General features: G+C 42.5%; 1 protein-coding gene across 7 annotated transcripts in view; it reads right to left on the minus strand.

Moving 5' to 3' along the window:
* dot1l (DOT1-like histone H3K79 methyltransferase) overlaps positions 1-14,366 on the minus strand; it is a 113,493-nt gene extending 99,127 nt beyond the window's left edge. For 6 of the 7 annotated variants that reach the window (XM_078555903.1, XM_078555898.1, XM_078555901.1 and 3 more), the window contains exon 1: positions 13,949-14,366. In XM_078555903.1, the coding sequence (XP_078412029.1) occupies positions 13,949-14,029 (81 nt within the window). In that variant the 5' untranslated portion in view covers positions 14,030-14,366. The remainder of the gene's footprint in view (positions 1-13,948) is intronic. The other variant, XM_078555902.1, reaches the window with a different exon arrangement.
* Between the last annotated feature and the right edge of the window lie 1,088 nt (positions 14,367-15,454).

The raw sequence follows: 15,454 nt of genomic DNA on the forward strand, positions 1-15,454 counted from the left end.
GCTCGATTCTAAGTGACCAAAGAGCTAGCTCAGTCTTAAATATATTCGGTGAAGGTGCATCTACAACTCTCTGGGGTAGAGAATTCCAAGGGCTCATAACCCTTTGAGTGAAAAATTTTTCATTTGTCCTAAATGAAACCCCTTATTCTAAGATAGTGACCCCATGTTCTAGATTCCCAAGCCAGGGAACATTTTCTCAGAATCTACCCTGCCAATCCCCTTAAGAATTTCAAGTTCCGATTAGATCACCTCTCATTCATCTAAACTCCAGGGAATATAGGCCTAATCTGCACAATCTCTCCTCATAGCACAATCCCCTCATTCCAGGGACCAGTCTGGTGAACCCACATTGAACTTCCTCTAGGGTAGGTATGATTTTCCTCAGGTAATGAGACCAAAAGTGGCCTCACTATAATTATTCAGGACATTGGTGAGGCTCTCTTGCTCTTGTACTGCAATCCTTTTGAGTATAGGTCTTAACTTTGTGTAATCAGCAAAATTGAAGTGGGAAAGTTCCCAGGTTACGATGAGAAGGAAAAGAGAGGCTTTTAGCAGGTACAAGGGAAGCAAATCAGCGGAGGCATTAGTGGAGTACAGGAAGTGCAGGGTGGAGCTTAAGAAAGCAATTAGGAGAGCAAAGAAGAGATATGAGAAAGCTCTGGCTGGTAAAAGTAGGGAAAATCTCAAGATATTCTATAAGTATATCAATGGGGAGAGGATAACCAGGCCAAGAGTAGGGCCCATAAGGGACCAAGGAGGCAATCTATGGGTGGAGCCAGAGGACATCGGTAGAGTGTTGAATGAATACTTCACATCCATCTTCACCCAAGAGAATGAGGATGAAGGTATCGAACTCTGGGAGAGACACTGCGAGGTTCTTAAGCAAATTGATATAGGGAGTGACAAGGTATTGGCAGGCTTAAAAGTGGATAAATCTCCAGGTCCCAGACTGCTGAGAGAGGCACGGGAGGAGTTCGCAGGGGCTCTGGCCCAAATTTTTAATTCCTTTCTGACAACTGGGGAGGTGCCAGAGGACTGGAGAACAGTTAATGTGGTTCCGCAATTTAAGAAGGGTTGTAGAGATAAGCCAGGGAACTAAAGACCAGTGAGTCTCACGTCAGTGGTAGGGAAACTATTGGAGAAAGTTCTGAAGGAGAGAATCTATCTCCACTTGGAGAGGCAAGGTTTGATCAGGGATAGTCAGCATGGCTTTAGCAGAGGGAGGTCATGCCTAACAAATTTGATTGAATTTTTTGAAGAGGTGACCAGGTGTGTAGATGAGGGTAGTGCAGTTGATGTAGTTTATATGGATTTTAGCAAAGCCTTTGACAAGGTCCCACATGGGAAACTTATAAAGAAGGCAAATGCACATGGGATACAGGATAATATGATAAGGTGGATTCAAAATTAGCTTAGTTGTAGGAAACAGAGGGTGATGACAGAAGGATGCTTTAGTGACTGGAAGCCAGTGTCCAGTGGCGTACCACAGGGATCTGTGCTGGGTCCCCTATTATTTGTCATTTATATAAACGACACAGATGACTATGTGGGGGGTAGGATTAGTAAGTTTGCGGATGACACAAAGGTTGGCCAGGTGGTTAACAGTGAGGTTGAGTGTCTTGGGCTACAGGAAGATATAGACAGGATGGTCAAATGGGCAGATAAGTGGCAGATGGAATTTAACCCTGAAAAGTGTGAGGTGATACACTTTGGAAGGAGTAATTTGACAAGGAAGTCCATAGATCTCTGAAGGCGGAGGGGCATGTTAGTGGGGTGGTGAAAAAGGCATATGGGACACTTGCCTTTATCAATTGAGGCATAGATTACAAAAGTAGGGAGGTCATGTTGGAGTTGTATAGAACCTTGGTGAGTTCGCAGCTGGAGTACTGTGTGCAGTTCTGGTCGCCACATTATAGGAAGGATGTGATTGCACTGGAGGGGGTGCAAAGGAGATTCATCCCTTTGCCTGGGATGAAACACTTAAGTTATGAAGAGGGGTTGGATAGACTTGGGTTGTTTTCGTTGGAACAGAGAAGACTGAGGGACGACCTGATCGAGGTGTACAAGATTACGGGGGGCATGGACAGGGTGGATAGGGAGCAGCTGTTCCCCTTCGTTTAAGGGTCAGTCACGAGGGGGCATAAGTTCAAGGTGAGGGGCAGGAGGTTTAGGGGGGGATGTGAGGAAAAACTGTTTTACCCAGAGGGTGGTGACTGTCTGGAATGCGCTGCCTGGGAGGGTGGTGGAGGCAGGTTGCCTCACATCCTTTAAAAAGTACCTGGATGAGCACTTGGCACATCATAACATTCAAGGTTATGGGCCAAGTGCTGGTAAATGGGATTTGGTAGGTAGGTCAGGTGTTTCTCACGTGTCGGTGCAGACTCGATGGGCCGAAGGGCCTCTTCTGCACTGTGTGATTCTGTGATTCTGTAAAAGTGGCAAGCCGACATACCATTTGTCTTCCCAATTGCTTGCTATACCTGCTTGTTAACTTTCCATGATTCATGTACAAAGACACCCAAGTCCCTGTAATTGCAAACATTTCCCACTCAAAATTGAAAAAATTATTTTTCCTAAGTGGGTAACATCACCACATTATATTCCATCTGCCATGTTCTTGTCGACTCACCCAACCTGTCTATATCCCTCTGCAGCCACTTTGCTTCCTCCTCACCACTTACTTTCCCACCTAACTTTGTATAATCAACAAACTTGATACGCTTGACTCAAAATCAACAATAGATTGTAAATAGCCGAGGCCCACGTACTGATCTTTGATGTACCCCACTAGTTACAGCCTTCCAAGCCCTCAAGTTAACGTCTCATCTGAAAGACTGCACCCCACCCCACAGTTAATCACGTCTGTTGAAGTTAATACTAGTTTAAGAACCAACATTTGGATTTACACATTCTAACCAGATGAACCAATGTTAGTGACTTGAGGAATACAAATTTCAAACCTTACAAAACAACATATCAATAATTAAGTAGGTAACAGCCTCAAGTAGGCATACTTCAAGAAAAGTTCATTTTAAAAGGGGGTTCTTTATTCAATTATTTGACAAAATCCCAAAGTCTTTAAGTGTTGCAATGTAAGGGATTCCCTTTAGTCCAAATGTATGGCTTCTGATCAATGGTCATTAATTAACACATTCATTCCACAGATTGTTTACAGTTACTGTAGCTGGCATGAATAGTATAAATGGATCAGATATTGAAAATAAAAAGTGCATTGCAATAACTGAAATCGAGCCAGGGGCAGGGAACATGAAACAGTTCAATTCAAAGAAGGGATCAGGCAAACAAAGTCATGAAAGAAATTGGCTAACACCTCCTGTGGTATGGCACACGGGGAATCAAGACCAAGTGTAATCTTCAAGTGAAGTAGTGGGCAGGGCAGAAAGCACCTAGACTAGGGTGCACAGACATAATTCAGTTCCCATTGTGAAGTCATATTCAGTGCTTTTAAACATAATATTTGATATTATCAATTAATACATTTAAAAATTCATGGCTGCATGAACCTGATGACATTTTCTACTGGGCAGAATGTACAGACTGAGAACATTTCAAAAGCAGTTGCCATTCTAAGTGTGGACAAAGGAATTTGACAAGAAGCACACAAACTTAAGATTCTTAATTATGGATAGATTGATGGAAATTCCAAGTTGTCCACTCGGTCTAATTTTGCGAAATTTCAGGAAATTGGAAATTCTGTTGCTTGATAGTCACACATTTTGCAGCTCTAATCATAGATGTCATGGGTGCCAGAATCCAATATTCCATAACTAAGACCAATCTCAAAACCATTTGAATTATTTATAATATAATTCAACTCATTTCAGAAGTACTTAGAAATGAATTCTTCCAATCTTATGAAAGAATCAGCTCATCTTGTAAAGCCTAGTCTAACTTTCACTACCACAGGCAATATCATTAAATCAGTTTAGCTCTCCTTTACCTTCAAAGTCCCAAAATTACTTGAACTATAACTTCTGAGACATGTGGCTGACACTGTGCAGTGATACAAATTCATCAAAATAGTTGTTTAACAAAATTCCTGAAACACCCAAAGGCATAAAAAATAACACAAAGACTCAAAAATGGTCCAAATACAAAGAGGGGAAGAAAGTAGCTATTACCACAAACTACATAACAAATCTTTTCCATATTGCAACACCAGGATTATTGCACTTTTTTCAAATACCACAATAAATTATTTTTTTATTCATTCACAGGGTATGGGCTTCGTTGGCTGGGTCAGCATTCATTGCCCATCCCTAATTGCCCTTGAGAAGGTGCTGGTGAGCTGCCTTCTTGAACCACTGCAGTCCATGTGGTGTAGGTACACCCAAAGTGCTGTTAAAAGGAGATCCAGGATTTTGACCCAGCATCAATGAAGGAACTGTGATATAATTCCAAATCAGGATAGTGAATGACTTTGAGGGGAACTTCCAGGTGGCAGTATTCCCATCTGCTGCCCTTGTCCTTCTAGATAGCAGTCGTGGGTTTCGAAGGTGCTGTCTAAGGAGCCTTGGTGAATTCCTGCAATGCCTCTTGTAGATGGTACCCACTTCTGCTACTGTGTGTCGGTGGTGGAGGGAGTGAATGTTTGTGGATGTGGTGCCAATCAAGCGGGCTGCTTTGTCGTGGATGATGTCAAGCTTCTTGAGTGTAGTGGGAGCTGCACTCATCGAGGCAAGTGGGGAGTATTCCATCACACTCCTGACTTGTACCTTGTAAATGGTGGACAGGCTTTGGGGAGGGAGGAGGTGAGTTACTCGTCACATTATTCCTAGCCTCTGACCTGCTCTTAAGCCACAGTATTTATATGGCTAAAAGCTACTGCGGATGCTGGAAATCCAAAACAAAATAAAAACAGAATTACCTGGAAAAACTCAGCAAGTCTGGCAGCATCGGCGGAGAAGAAATCAGTCAACGTTTCGAGCCCTCATGGCTAGTCCAGTTCAGTTTCTGGTCAATGGTAACCCCCAGGATGTTGATAGTGGGGGATTCAGTAATGGTAATGACACTGAATGTCAAGGGGCGATGGTTAGATTCTCTCTTGTTGGAGATGGTCATTGACTGGCACTTGTGTGGCACGAATATTACTTGCCACTTATCAGCCCAAGCCTGGATATTGTCCAGGTCTTGCTGCATTTGGACATGGACTGCTTCAGTATCTGAGGAGTCATGAATGGTGCTGAACATTGTGCAATCAGCGAACATCCCCAATTCTGACTTTATGATGGAAGGTCATTGATGAAGCAGCTGAAGATGGTTGGGCTGAGGCCACCCTGAGGAACTCCTGCAGTGATATCCTGGAGCTGAGATGACTGACCAACAACCACATCTTCCTTTGTGCTAGGTATGACTCCAACCAGCGGAGAGTCTTCCCCAATTCCCATTGACTCCAGTTTTGCTAGGGCTCTTTGATGCCACACTCCGTCAAATGCAGCCTTGACGTGAAGGACAATCACTCGCACCTCACGAGTTCAGCTCTTTTGTTCGTGTTTGAACCAAGGCTGTAATGAAGCCAGGAGCTGAGTGACCCTGGCAGAACCCAAACTGGGAGTCAGTGAGCAGGTTATTGCTAAGCAAGTGCCACTTGATAGCACTGTTGATCACACCTTCCATTACTTTACTGATGATCGAGAGTAGACTGATGGGGCAGTAACTGGCTGGGTTGGATTTGTCCCCTGCTCTGCATGTACAGGACATACCTGGGCAATTTTCCATTTGGCCAGGTAGATGCCAGTATTGTAGCTGCACTGGAACAGCTTGGCTAACATAGAAACATAGAAAATAGGAGTAGGCCATTTGGCCCTTCAAGCCTGCTTTGCCATTCATTATGATCATCCAACTCAATAGACTGCTGCCGCTTTCTCCCCATATTCTTTGATCCCTTTCACCCCAAGAGCTATATCCAACTCCTTCTTGAAAACATACAATGTTTTGGCCTTAACAACTTTGTGTAGTAGCAAATTCAACAGGCTCAACACTCTCTGGGTGAAGAAATTCCTCATCATCTCAGTCCTAAATGGTCTATCCCGTACCCTCAGACTGTGACCCCTGGTTCTGGACTCCCCCACCATTGGGAACATCCTTCCTGCATCTACCCTGTCTAGTCCTGTTAGAATTTTATAGGTTTCTATGAGATCCCCCCTCATTCTTCTGAACTCCAGTGAATATAATCCTAACCGACTCAATCTCTCCTCATATGTCAGTTCCTCAAATAGACTGAGGAAAAGGATAAGAGGAAACGAAGCAACCTTTCAAAAGTATGTCAAAGCTGCATTGGAAATATTGTTACAAAAATTAATACACACATTGTTACAGGTAAAATGTTAAGAATGGCTGAAGCATAGAAAGTACAGGTAAATGAGTAATCCTCAGGCCAGCATGAATTAGACTGTTCTCTTCCTTTCCAGGTGTCAATTTTTGCAATACTTCTCATCTGCATATGATTAAAATGATTTGGACAGGTACAAAGACAGGATATCAAAACTTTCTGACAATATTCAGATTAGGAGACATAAATTGAGGAATAATGAAGCGCTGGAATTAAGTTAATAAACTGGAGGACAGGATACACATGGAGGTTGGTGGGGGCAGGACATCAGTTGAGGGGTTAGTATGGGTAAGAATGGAAACAGCAAAATTGGAAGTCATGAGATATGAGTTGGAAAGTTCATTGATCATGTTGAGGTCTGGCTTGGAGGTGACAACAGTGTGGACATGGGTCTCAGCAGCAATGGGCTGAAGTATTGGATGATACATTTACAATGAATAGTTTGAAATTATTTCATCAAACCAAATGGAACAATTGAAAGCAGAGAAACATTCGCAGGGACAGACTAAGAATAAGGGAAAGTATGCACATCGGTCTGAAATCACAAAATAAGCCTCATTACAGCCACAAACAAAATGTAAAATATAAACTAACAGGGTAGGAGAAGAGATGGAGACAGAGAGCAACACAGATAATTAGTTGGCAGAGAGATTAAAAATTAAGACGTTACCCTAAAAAACCTACTTGGAAAATGAAACTAAGTTAAACACCCTGTCCATGACTTACAAAGTAATGTGATTATTTTCCAGTGTCACCATTTCAGAGTTGATTAAGACCCAATATCCATTGATCTTATATCTGGCTCAGTTTTAAGGACAGTCTTCTTGCAGAGAAGGCAGTATAACCAAGATTAAATTTTAATCAACAATTGGCTGAGTAGTGAACTTGAAACCCAGCACCTGAATACTATATTTTGTTGCATTACTGTGGGAAAACGCAATAGCCAAAATCATTCTATCACCCTAATCCAAATAATGAAACATTTCAGAACTGTATAATTTTATGAAGTAATACTCTGAAAGGTTCAAGTGTAACCAATGAAATATCTCTTTGGTATTTTAATGCACAACATAAACTACAAATTAGAATCTTTAAATTTCTAAATTCCTTTTCAAAAGAACCAATCTTTTTTTTAAAAACAAAAAGTCAAAACAACTTTTCTGACATACTCAACAGGAAGGTAGAGAAAACAAATGTCATGGACAAAATTCCTTTTAGAACATACTAAGATACACCCATGCACAGTATATTGATTTTACTGTATGCTATATTTACAACCACTTTCATTCAAGAGCCTGATAATCACAATCTTGACATGTAAACAGAACAGCAGGACCAGTTTTAAATTTTAATAAAATAACCTAAAAGACTAGCATTACCAAGTGTCCTGCAAATATACATCTTGGTTCCAAGTAGATTTCTGAACATTAGCAGAACACTATCTATAGTTTTCCTGTGCACACAAAATATGTAGACTGACAGAATAACTCAACAGCGTCCAACACACAGCTCATGTGATGCAGGTCATTATTGTACGAGTGCAATTCTTTGACCTTTTAACATGATTAATGGCAGTGCAGCCCAGATACACTGCGCACATCACGCAAATAAATTTTCAGGGGAGGAGTTTTGAAGAATAGGATTGAGTACTTAGTGAGGAGGGTTGGCTATTTCAAATCATAACAAATGGCACTGGCATTTGCTATAGATGGGGATACTGTGGCAGCAGTGAAGAAAACAGTGACATCAAGATTTACGATAGAGTCGTAAGAGGAACCTAGGAATGTTGCTTGGATAAAGGAGAACAATTTTAGTTCCAAAAATATGAAGATGCTAATAAGGATAGCAAGGATTCCAGCTTAACAGTCCTGTAACTTCAAATTATTTAATTGAATCACTTTTGGAAGTGGCGAATTAAGTGAAATGTGATGTAGAAAGTGCAACTACAATACAAAAAAACACATGTTTGAGGTGAGAACTGCAATTATCCTACCTCAGCATAATGCAAAACGGTCAATGACAGACAACAAATGGGGTGAAATTATGCAAGCCTTTTTAAATTGCTGCTGTCGGTAATAGTTTCTTCTGCAAGGAATTCAAGGCTCAGCTGTTGAAAGTTTTATTTTAAATTCTGGTTGCATTAAATTCTGAAGGGTTGTAGCATAAGTGTCCAAATATGAACACCATTGCCCTTCATCTGATTTGTGTTTAATTCCACTTGTATATATCAATGATTTGGGCTTGAATTTAGATGAAATGACTAAGAAGTTTGCAAATGATACAAAGGCTGGCCGTGCGGTTGATAATGAAGAAAGCAGTAGACTTCAGGAAGTCATCAATGGGCAAATTAGGTGGGCAGAGCAGTGGTAAATGAAGTTAATCCATAAAAGTGAGAGAAAATGCATTTGGGGAAGAACAATACAGGAGGGAAGAGCCAATAAATGAGCAACTACTCAGAAGTGTAGAGGGTCCTTGGGGTGCATGTCCATGGGTCTCTTAAGGATGTAGATAAGGTGGCCAAAAAGCATACGGGTTACTTGCTTTTATTAGCTGAGGCATGAGAGCTAGGAGGTAATTCTGGAGTTGTATAAACCATTAATAAGGCCACAGTTGGAGTACTGCATGCAGTTCTGGTTACTGCACTACAGGAAAGTTGTGATTGTAGTAGAGAGGGTACAGACAAGGTTTACGAGCAAGTTGCCTGGACTGGGGAATTTTAGTTATGAGCAAGGATTGGATAGACAAGGATCATTTTCTTTGGAACAAAGGTGGTTGATGGTGAGACCTAAGTATACAAAATTAAAAGGGGTCTAAATAGAACAGATAGGAAGGCCCTACTCATATTGGTTTAAGTGTCCATAACCAGGGGGCATAGATTGGGGGTAAGAGGAGATTTAGAGGGGATTCGAGTAGAAATTCTGCAGATCTGGAACTCTGACTGAAAGGGAGATAAAGTACATGAATATGCATTTGAAGTGCCATTACCTACAAGGTTACAGAATAGCAGCTGGAAAGTGGGAAGAGGCCACAGGTGGCGTACTGGTGTTTGGCTACTTTTGGCCAACACAGGCATGAAGGACCAAATGGCCTCCTTGTAAACTTCTATGATTCTAATGTCTCCAATCTATCCTACCCAATCACTGATCTTCAATCGTGCATCCATATTCATACTTTACATCATACTTTGCAGTGGTGTACCCTGTTTTCCTTACTTAATTTACTCCCTCATTGACAGCCACTATTTTAACCATTTTATCCTCACTTTCTGTAACTCCTTCCCAAAATCCTGTAACCTCACCATCTCCATCCCTGCTTTCAATAGTATGCACAAAACTTGTCATTTCAGCTGCTTTTTCAGCTCTACCCCTTAAGTCCATTTTATCTGGCCATCTTCACATTCCCATGATCATTTAACTCATCTGTGAAGTTCTCTGGGATATACTTTTGCTACAAATTGCATCTTCTCTCAATTTCTAATAATGACACCTGAGGAATAACAGAAACCCACTCCTCGTACGGATGCTGTACAAACTACCGATGCTCTCTTTGCCATGCTACCAATGCCAGCAAGACGATAAAATTCAAAACTGCACTACTTCCAACACCTAAACAGATAGGAAACATCCCTAGCAACAATGTTAATCATTTCCAACTTCTTACCTGGGTATTAAGTATTTGAATTCACATCCAATGTCGGCCAATTATGTAATTTTCACTCAACGGCTCGTACAGACTTTCCCAAAACTAACAAGGGACCCATTGCTTTAACAAACAAAGACATAGAAACAGCTACATGGCGCAAAATTACATATATTGTTTTTGTGTGTCCAACTACAGTGGAATCCTGCAACAATGAAAGCCTCGAGCCACATTTTCTTGAAATAGTTTGGTGGCACAAATGAGCCACAAGTTATCATACTTCTGTTTAAAATTTTTAAATACATAGTGCTTCGTAGAGAGTATACAAGGTCAAATTCCCTTTTCATTCAATGCCTGAACTGAATCACAGATAGTCAGGGGAAAACACCAAGATGCCATAGGCAGTACAGGGAAAAAAAATCAAGTGGAGGTGTCATCACATTCCAGCTTATCAAAGATGGAGCTGATAGAACTCTAGGGGCAAGCCATAGAAACATAAGACTTTAAAATGTCAAGGGCAAAAATGAAAGCCTGCATATTCGAAGAAGTTGAGCAACCAGGTGTAAACAGAAAACTGTTAGTTACTAGATTCTTTTAAAAGTTGAACATTGCAGAACACTCACGGCAACAACTAGCTATGGTGGTCAATGAAAGATGGAAGAATGTAAATAAGTGGAAAAAAAATCCAACCATGTAAAAGTAATAAGCAGTATATTTTTTAATGTTTAAATTAGCAATTACTGGAGGCAAAACCCAAATTAGCCTGCATAACCAATAATAACCACACCAAAATTATTAGCAGTTTTCTGAGACAGCTCCACCTGATGGTTGAATGAGTAAAACCACAACTTGATGTGCTGCACAGACGAGAAGGTCCCAGTTCAATATCCCTATGGACGTCTGTTGATATCAGCCAAACCAACTGTTACATAACTCCAAATGGCCTCAAAGCCCCAGTTTTTGGCGGGGGGAGATAAAGAGGAAAAAGGCATTAAGCCAAGATTTCCACTCCTCGTTGCTATCCAACTGCAATCTAGAAAGTGCATGAGTTATTGAGCACGAACAAGATTTGAGAGTTAATTGATAAACTCCAGCTAATTGTACACTAAAATTCAATGTCTAGACTGGGTATCAGTAAAATAGCTCTAAAACCAAACATCAATAACCTGAGTCTTCAAGAAAGAAAAAGAAAGCATTCATGATGTATCCAACACTGGCCTCTTGCACATGCCCAATTTTCTACACTTCACAACTGAAGTGTGTGCCTTCAGCTGCCGAGGCCCGAAGCACTGGAATTCCCTTTCCAAACCTCTCTCCTTTAACAGAGTTCTTAAAACCTCTCTTTGACCAACCTTTCAGGCACCTGTCCTAATGTTTCGTTATATGCCTGAGTGTTAAATTCTGTGTGATAATCACTCCTGTGAAGCGTCTTGGAATATTTTATGTTACAGGCACAATCTAAATCCAAATTGGTGTTTGTAGTTCTGCAAAAATGTTCTCCTGGCCAACCTCAAGTTTATGCACTATCAATGCAAGTTGCTGTTGTTTTAGCATTAGAATTTTATACTAATTTGGAATATTGACAATGCTCCACCCTCCTGATAGTAACATTTGATAAAAAGACAGTTATCATTTGCAGCGAGACCTCAATTATTTTCACTTGTACAGTTACAATTCACTTGTGACCCTACAGCTTTTTCTGGCAAGCTGTGCTTGTGGCTATATTTATCATATTCACATCACTCCATGTCACAAGAAAACCTATATGAACTTTAATTTGGCTACACAGAGTATATAATTCAACATACATTAGAACATTGTTTACCAATGACAACATCATTAAAAATATCCTTCAACTTATTCTGATTGATGACCATAGCTGAGTGTTTTAGGTCAATAGTTTAAGTGGGAGATAAAAGTTATGAACTGAAGCATCCAATTTTACACATTAAATTCTCTCATTAGGCCAAAAATAAAACAAGTTACTCTGAGAGTCAAAAGTTCATAATGTGCTATTTTGAATCAAAAGTGTACTAAACCCAATTAGCTTTCTGCTTGAATAATTGACTAGGCACTACTGGCCCTTGCAAATGTGTTTTTTCCAAACACATGTATAAATAGAACAATTCTTTGCAGTTATTAAATCATTTTCCACAAGCAAAATGAGTTGTGCTTAAAAGCATCAAAGGAATATTTACTACAATGCGTTCAGATATGAAAGATTACTTTTCTTCCTCAAAACTTATTTTAATATGAAGTCGTAAATTTTACTAGAATTCTATGGTTTGAAATATTCTATTCTGCCACATTTCCTTCAGTGGCAATAGAGATGAATGTGCACATCATGTGTAGAAAAAACGTAAAAATTGTCGCTTCAACATACTGGTGAGTGTGACTCATAGCCGAATCATTGATTGTTACAGTAGTGAAGTTTCTGAACTTTACAGCGAACATAAAGGTTACAAACGAATTAGTCAATAAGCTTGTAACATTATGTGGCATTTCTGGTAACAAGTCGCGCAGATAAGGCAATGCTCAACCTTTTCAGGGAAGAATCCCCGTCTTTTCCCTTGGCTAATCTATCACGGTATCGTTTTGAGCCAACAGCTGTTTGATGCTGATCTGCCAAAATGAGTTTCCCCTCCCACAGCCCAGAGGAACGTCAGCACAGGGCCGTGTACTATCAAACCATAACAACGCATGGTCATTATATCAGAAACACACTGGCAACATCCACGCCTAGCTTGTTAACGCCTGACTGGCGATATTTCACCAATTTTTAAGTTCAATATTTTTTTGAAGAACATCTACTTCTGGGTGGGTGCCTTAAAGGCTATGGGGTAGGCATCTATAACGTAGCCGTCGCAGACACACGTCCATAAAAAGCAGTCACTCCTCAGGAATTCCAGTCATTCCGAAGTCAGACAGCGACACAGTCATTTTCCACACTCATGCTTTTTTTTTTCCCTCCTGCTTCCAGCTCAACGCAAACCCAACAAAAATAATCATAGACAGACAGACAAGACACAAGAGGAAATCCAGCACGTGGTAACTGTTACAAACTGAAAGTAGACGTATCCCGAAAACACACTGATGTGGAATTAACCGAACAAATTTTCAAAAAATATATATACCCTGCCAAACATTATTTATTTAAGCCTCCCAGTCTGTACTGGGGGGGGGGGGGGTTTGCAGTGAAGCAAGTCACCTTAAGCTACTACACACACTAGGGGCGGATTGGGGAAGCCGGGCAGTGGCTAAAAGTCATTGAATGATTTGGGGGGGGGGGGGGTGGAGGAGAGTCAAAAGGGTTAGAAATAATTCTCGCAATTATTGTTGTCGACAAGCCTCCCCTCCCCATAGATATATATATATATATATATAAAAACACACACATACATATGAGATAAAAACAAGGAAAACTCGAGCCGAGCAGGGGCCGCTTCGACTCTTTGATGAATTCCCAGCCGACAATGAAATGGGGGGGCTCGAGACAAAGAGAATAAACAGACCGTCCGCCGGCACCGGTCTTAAAACACACAAACACACACCATGAGCAACACCAACCAACCCACCCCAAAAAAATAAAAATAAAGAGCCGTATTCCCTCACATCATAATTCACATTTCCGACGCGGCACACCGAACATGGGTTTATTTTTTTAATATATATACACCAATAAGTTTGGGATCAAAGTAAAAATTTCCCTCTCAATCCCCTCACCCCACCCCCCCCTTTTCCTTCTCTCTCTCTCTCCTGAAGGGAAAGGTTTTCGCTGCTTGGGCCCCACCGAAGCCGCGCGCTCTCCACCGCCAACCCCAACCCCCCCCTCCTCCCGCCTTCCTTCTCGCCGCCCGAGAGAGCCCGCGAATAAACCTCTCTCGGCGTTTTTTATTTTATTTTTACTTATTTATTTTTTTTCTTTCCTTTCCCCCCCCCCCCTCCCCCTTCACTTACATAGACTGGTAACGGCCAGGGGTACACAGCGGGCTCCGCACCCACCGGGCTTTTAAGACGCAGTTCGTGCTTCTCACCCATTTTCTTCCTGGTACTATCATGCTATGTCTTTGACGGATTGAAAAAGATTTGGCCAAAAAAAAAAGGAATTAAGAGTCGAAATAGAGATGGGAGGGAGGGAGAAGAAGGAGGGAGGGAGGAGAGAGAGAGAGAGAGGAGGAGGAGGAGGAGGGGGGTGGGGAGAAAGGGGGCGTTGATTTTTTTTTTAAATAATATGTGATATGAGTCAAAAAAAAAGTTCAAAGGTAATTTGTCATCATCTCCCTTTCCTGACTCCCTGTCACCAGACCCCAAACCCCCGCCATCTTGGGCCGGCGTCAACTGAGCGACCGAGAGCGGCTATACCGCAGACCCAACCAACTGGCAGAGAGGGAGAGGGGGTGGGGGGGGGTTTATCATAACCTCCCGGCCCTTCTCCGGCCGCACACCCACTCCTCCTCGGCTTTATTCCGCCTAGATTCGCACGCTGCCGGTGGTGGGGGGACCCATTAGGCCGGCAGCCAACGTCCCACCCCAAAAAGGGGGATTGAAGCGATCGTGCGGTTGCCCCCACCCCCCCCCCCTCTCTCTCTTCCCACCCTCCCGCCTTCTCACGTTGCGCCCTACCGGAGGCTCTACCAAATCGGAGATGGCAGGGGTGGGTTTTGACACCCAACTATATGCTAATGAGCTTGGGGGTGGGTGAGATGGGGTGGGGTGGAGGGGGGGCGGTGTTGGTATGAAGGGGTTGGTGTGGGGGGGTGGGGTTGGTGTGGGGGGGGTAGGGGTGGGGTTGGTGTGGGGGGGTGGGTTGATATGGGGGGGTGAGGGGGGGGTTGAGGTTGGTATGAGGGGGTGGGGTTGGTATGAGGGGGGGTGGGGGCATTGGGGTTGGTATGGGGGGGTGGGGGCATTGGGGTTGGTATGAGGGGGTTGGGGTTGATGTGGGGTTGGTATGAGTGGGGGGTGGGGTTGGTATGGGGTGGTGCGGGGTGAGGTTGGTATGAGGGGGTGGGGTTGGTATGGGGGGGTGGGATTGGTATGAGGGGGATGAGGTTGGTATGAGTGGTGGTGGGGTTGGTATGAGGGGTGGGGTGCGGGCTCCAAGCACGTGATGCAGGGAGAACAGGAGACAACTGAAGGGTGTGTTCCTGTGCTGGGCTCTGGAATGTGCAAAGGTTTCGCAGCGAGAGCCCTGAGGTTTGCATCAGCTTAAAAGTATCTAATTTGCACCACCACAACACTTGCTGATCAGCCTTCAGGGTGGAACTTATAGAGTTGTAGACTGTGCACATCATCAGACATTAACCCAAGCCCCAACCTCTCCCAAAGTGAAGGTCATTTCCAACGAGTAACGACCCATCCCCGGCAGGTCTCCACTGACACTGACCCATATCTGGGTTTCGAAATATATCCTGTAGTGATCATTGAAATTAGAGCAAAAGCTGGCACCGCACAGCAGGTATG

This window comes from Cetorhinus maximus, chromosome 13 (genome assembly GCF_964194155.1).
Source record: "Cetorhinus maximus chromosome 13, sCetMax3.hap1.1, whole genome shotgun sequence".
Classification (NCBI taxonomy): Eukaryota; Metazoa; Chordata; class Chondrichthyes; order Lamniformes; family Cetorhinidae; genus Cetorhinus; species Cetorhinus maximus.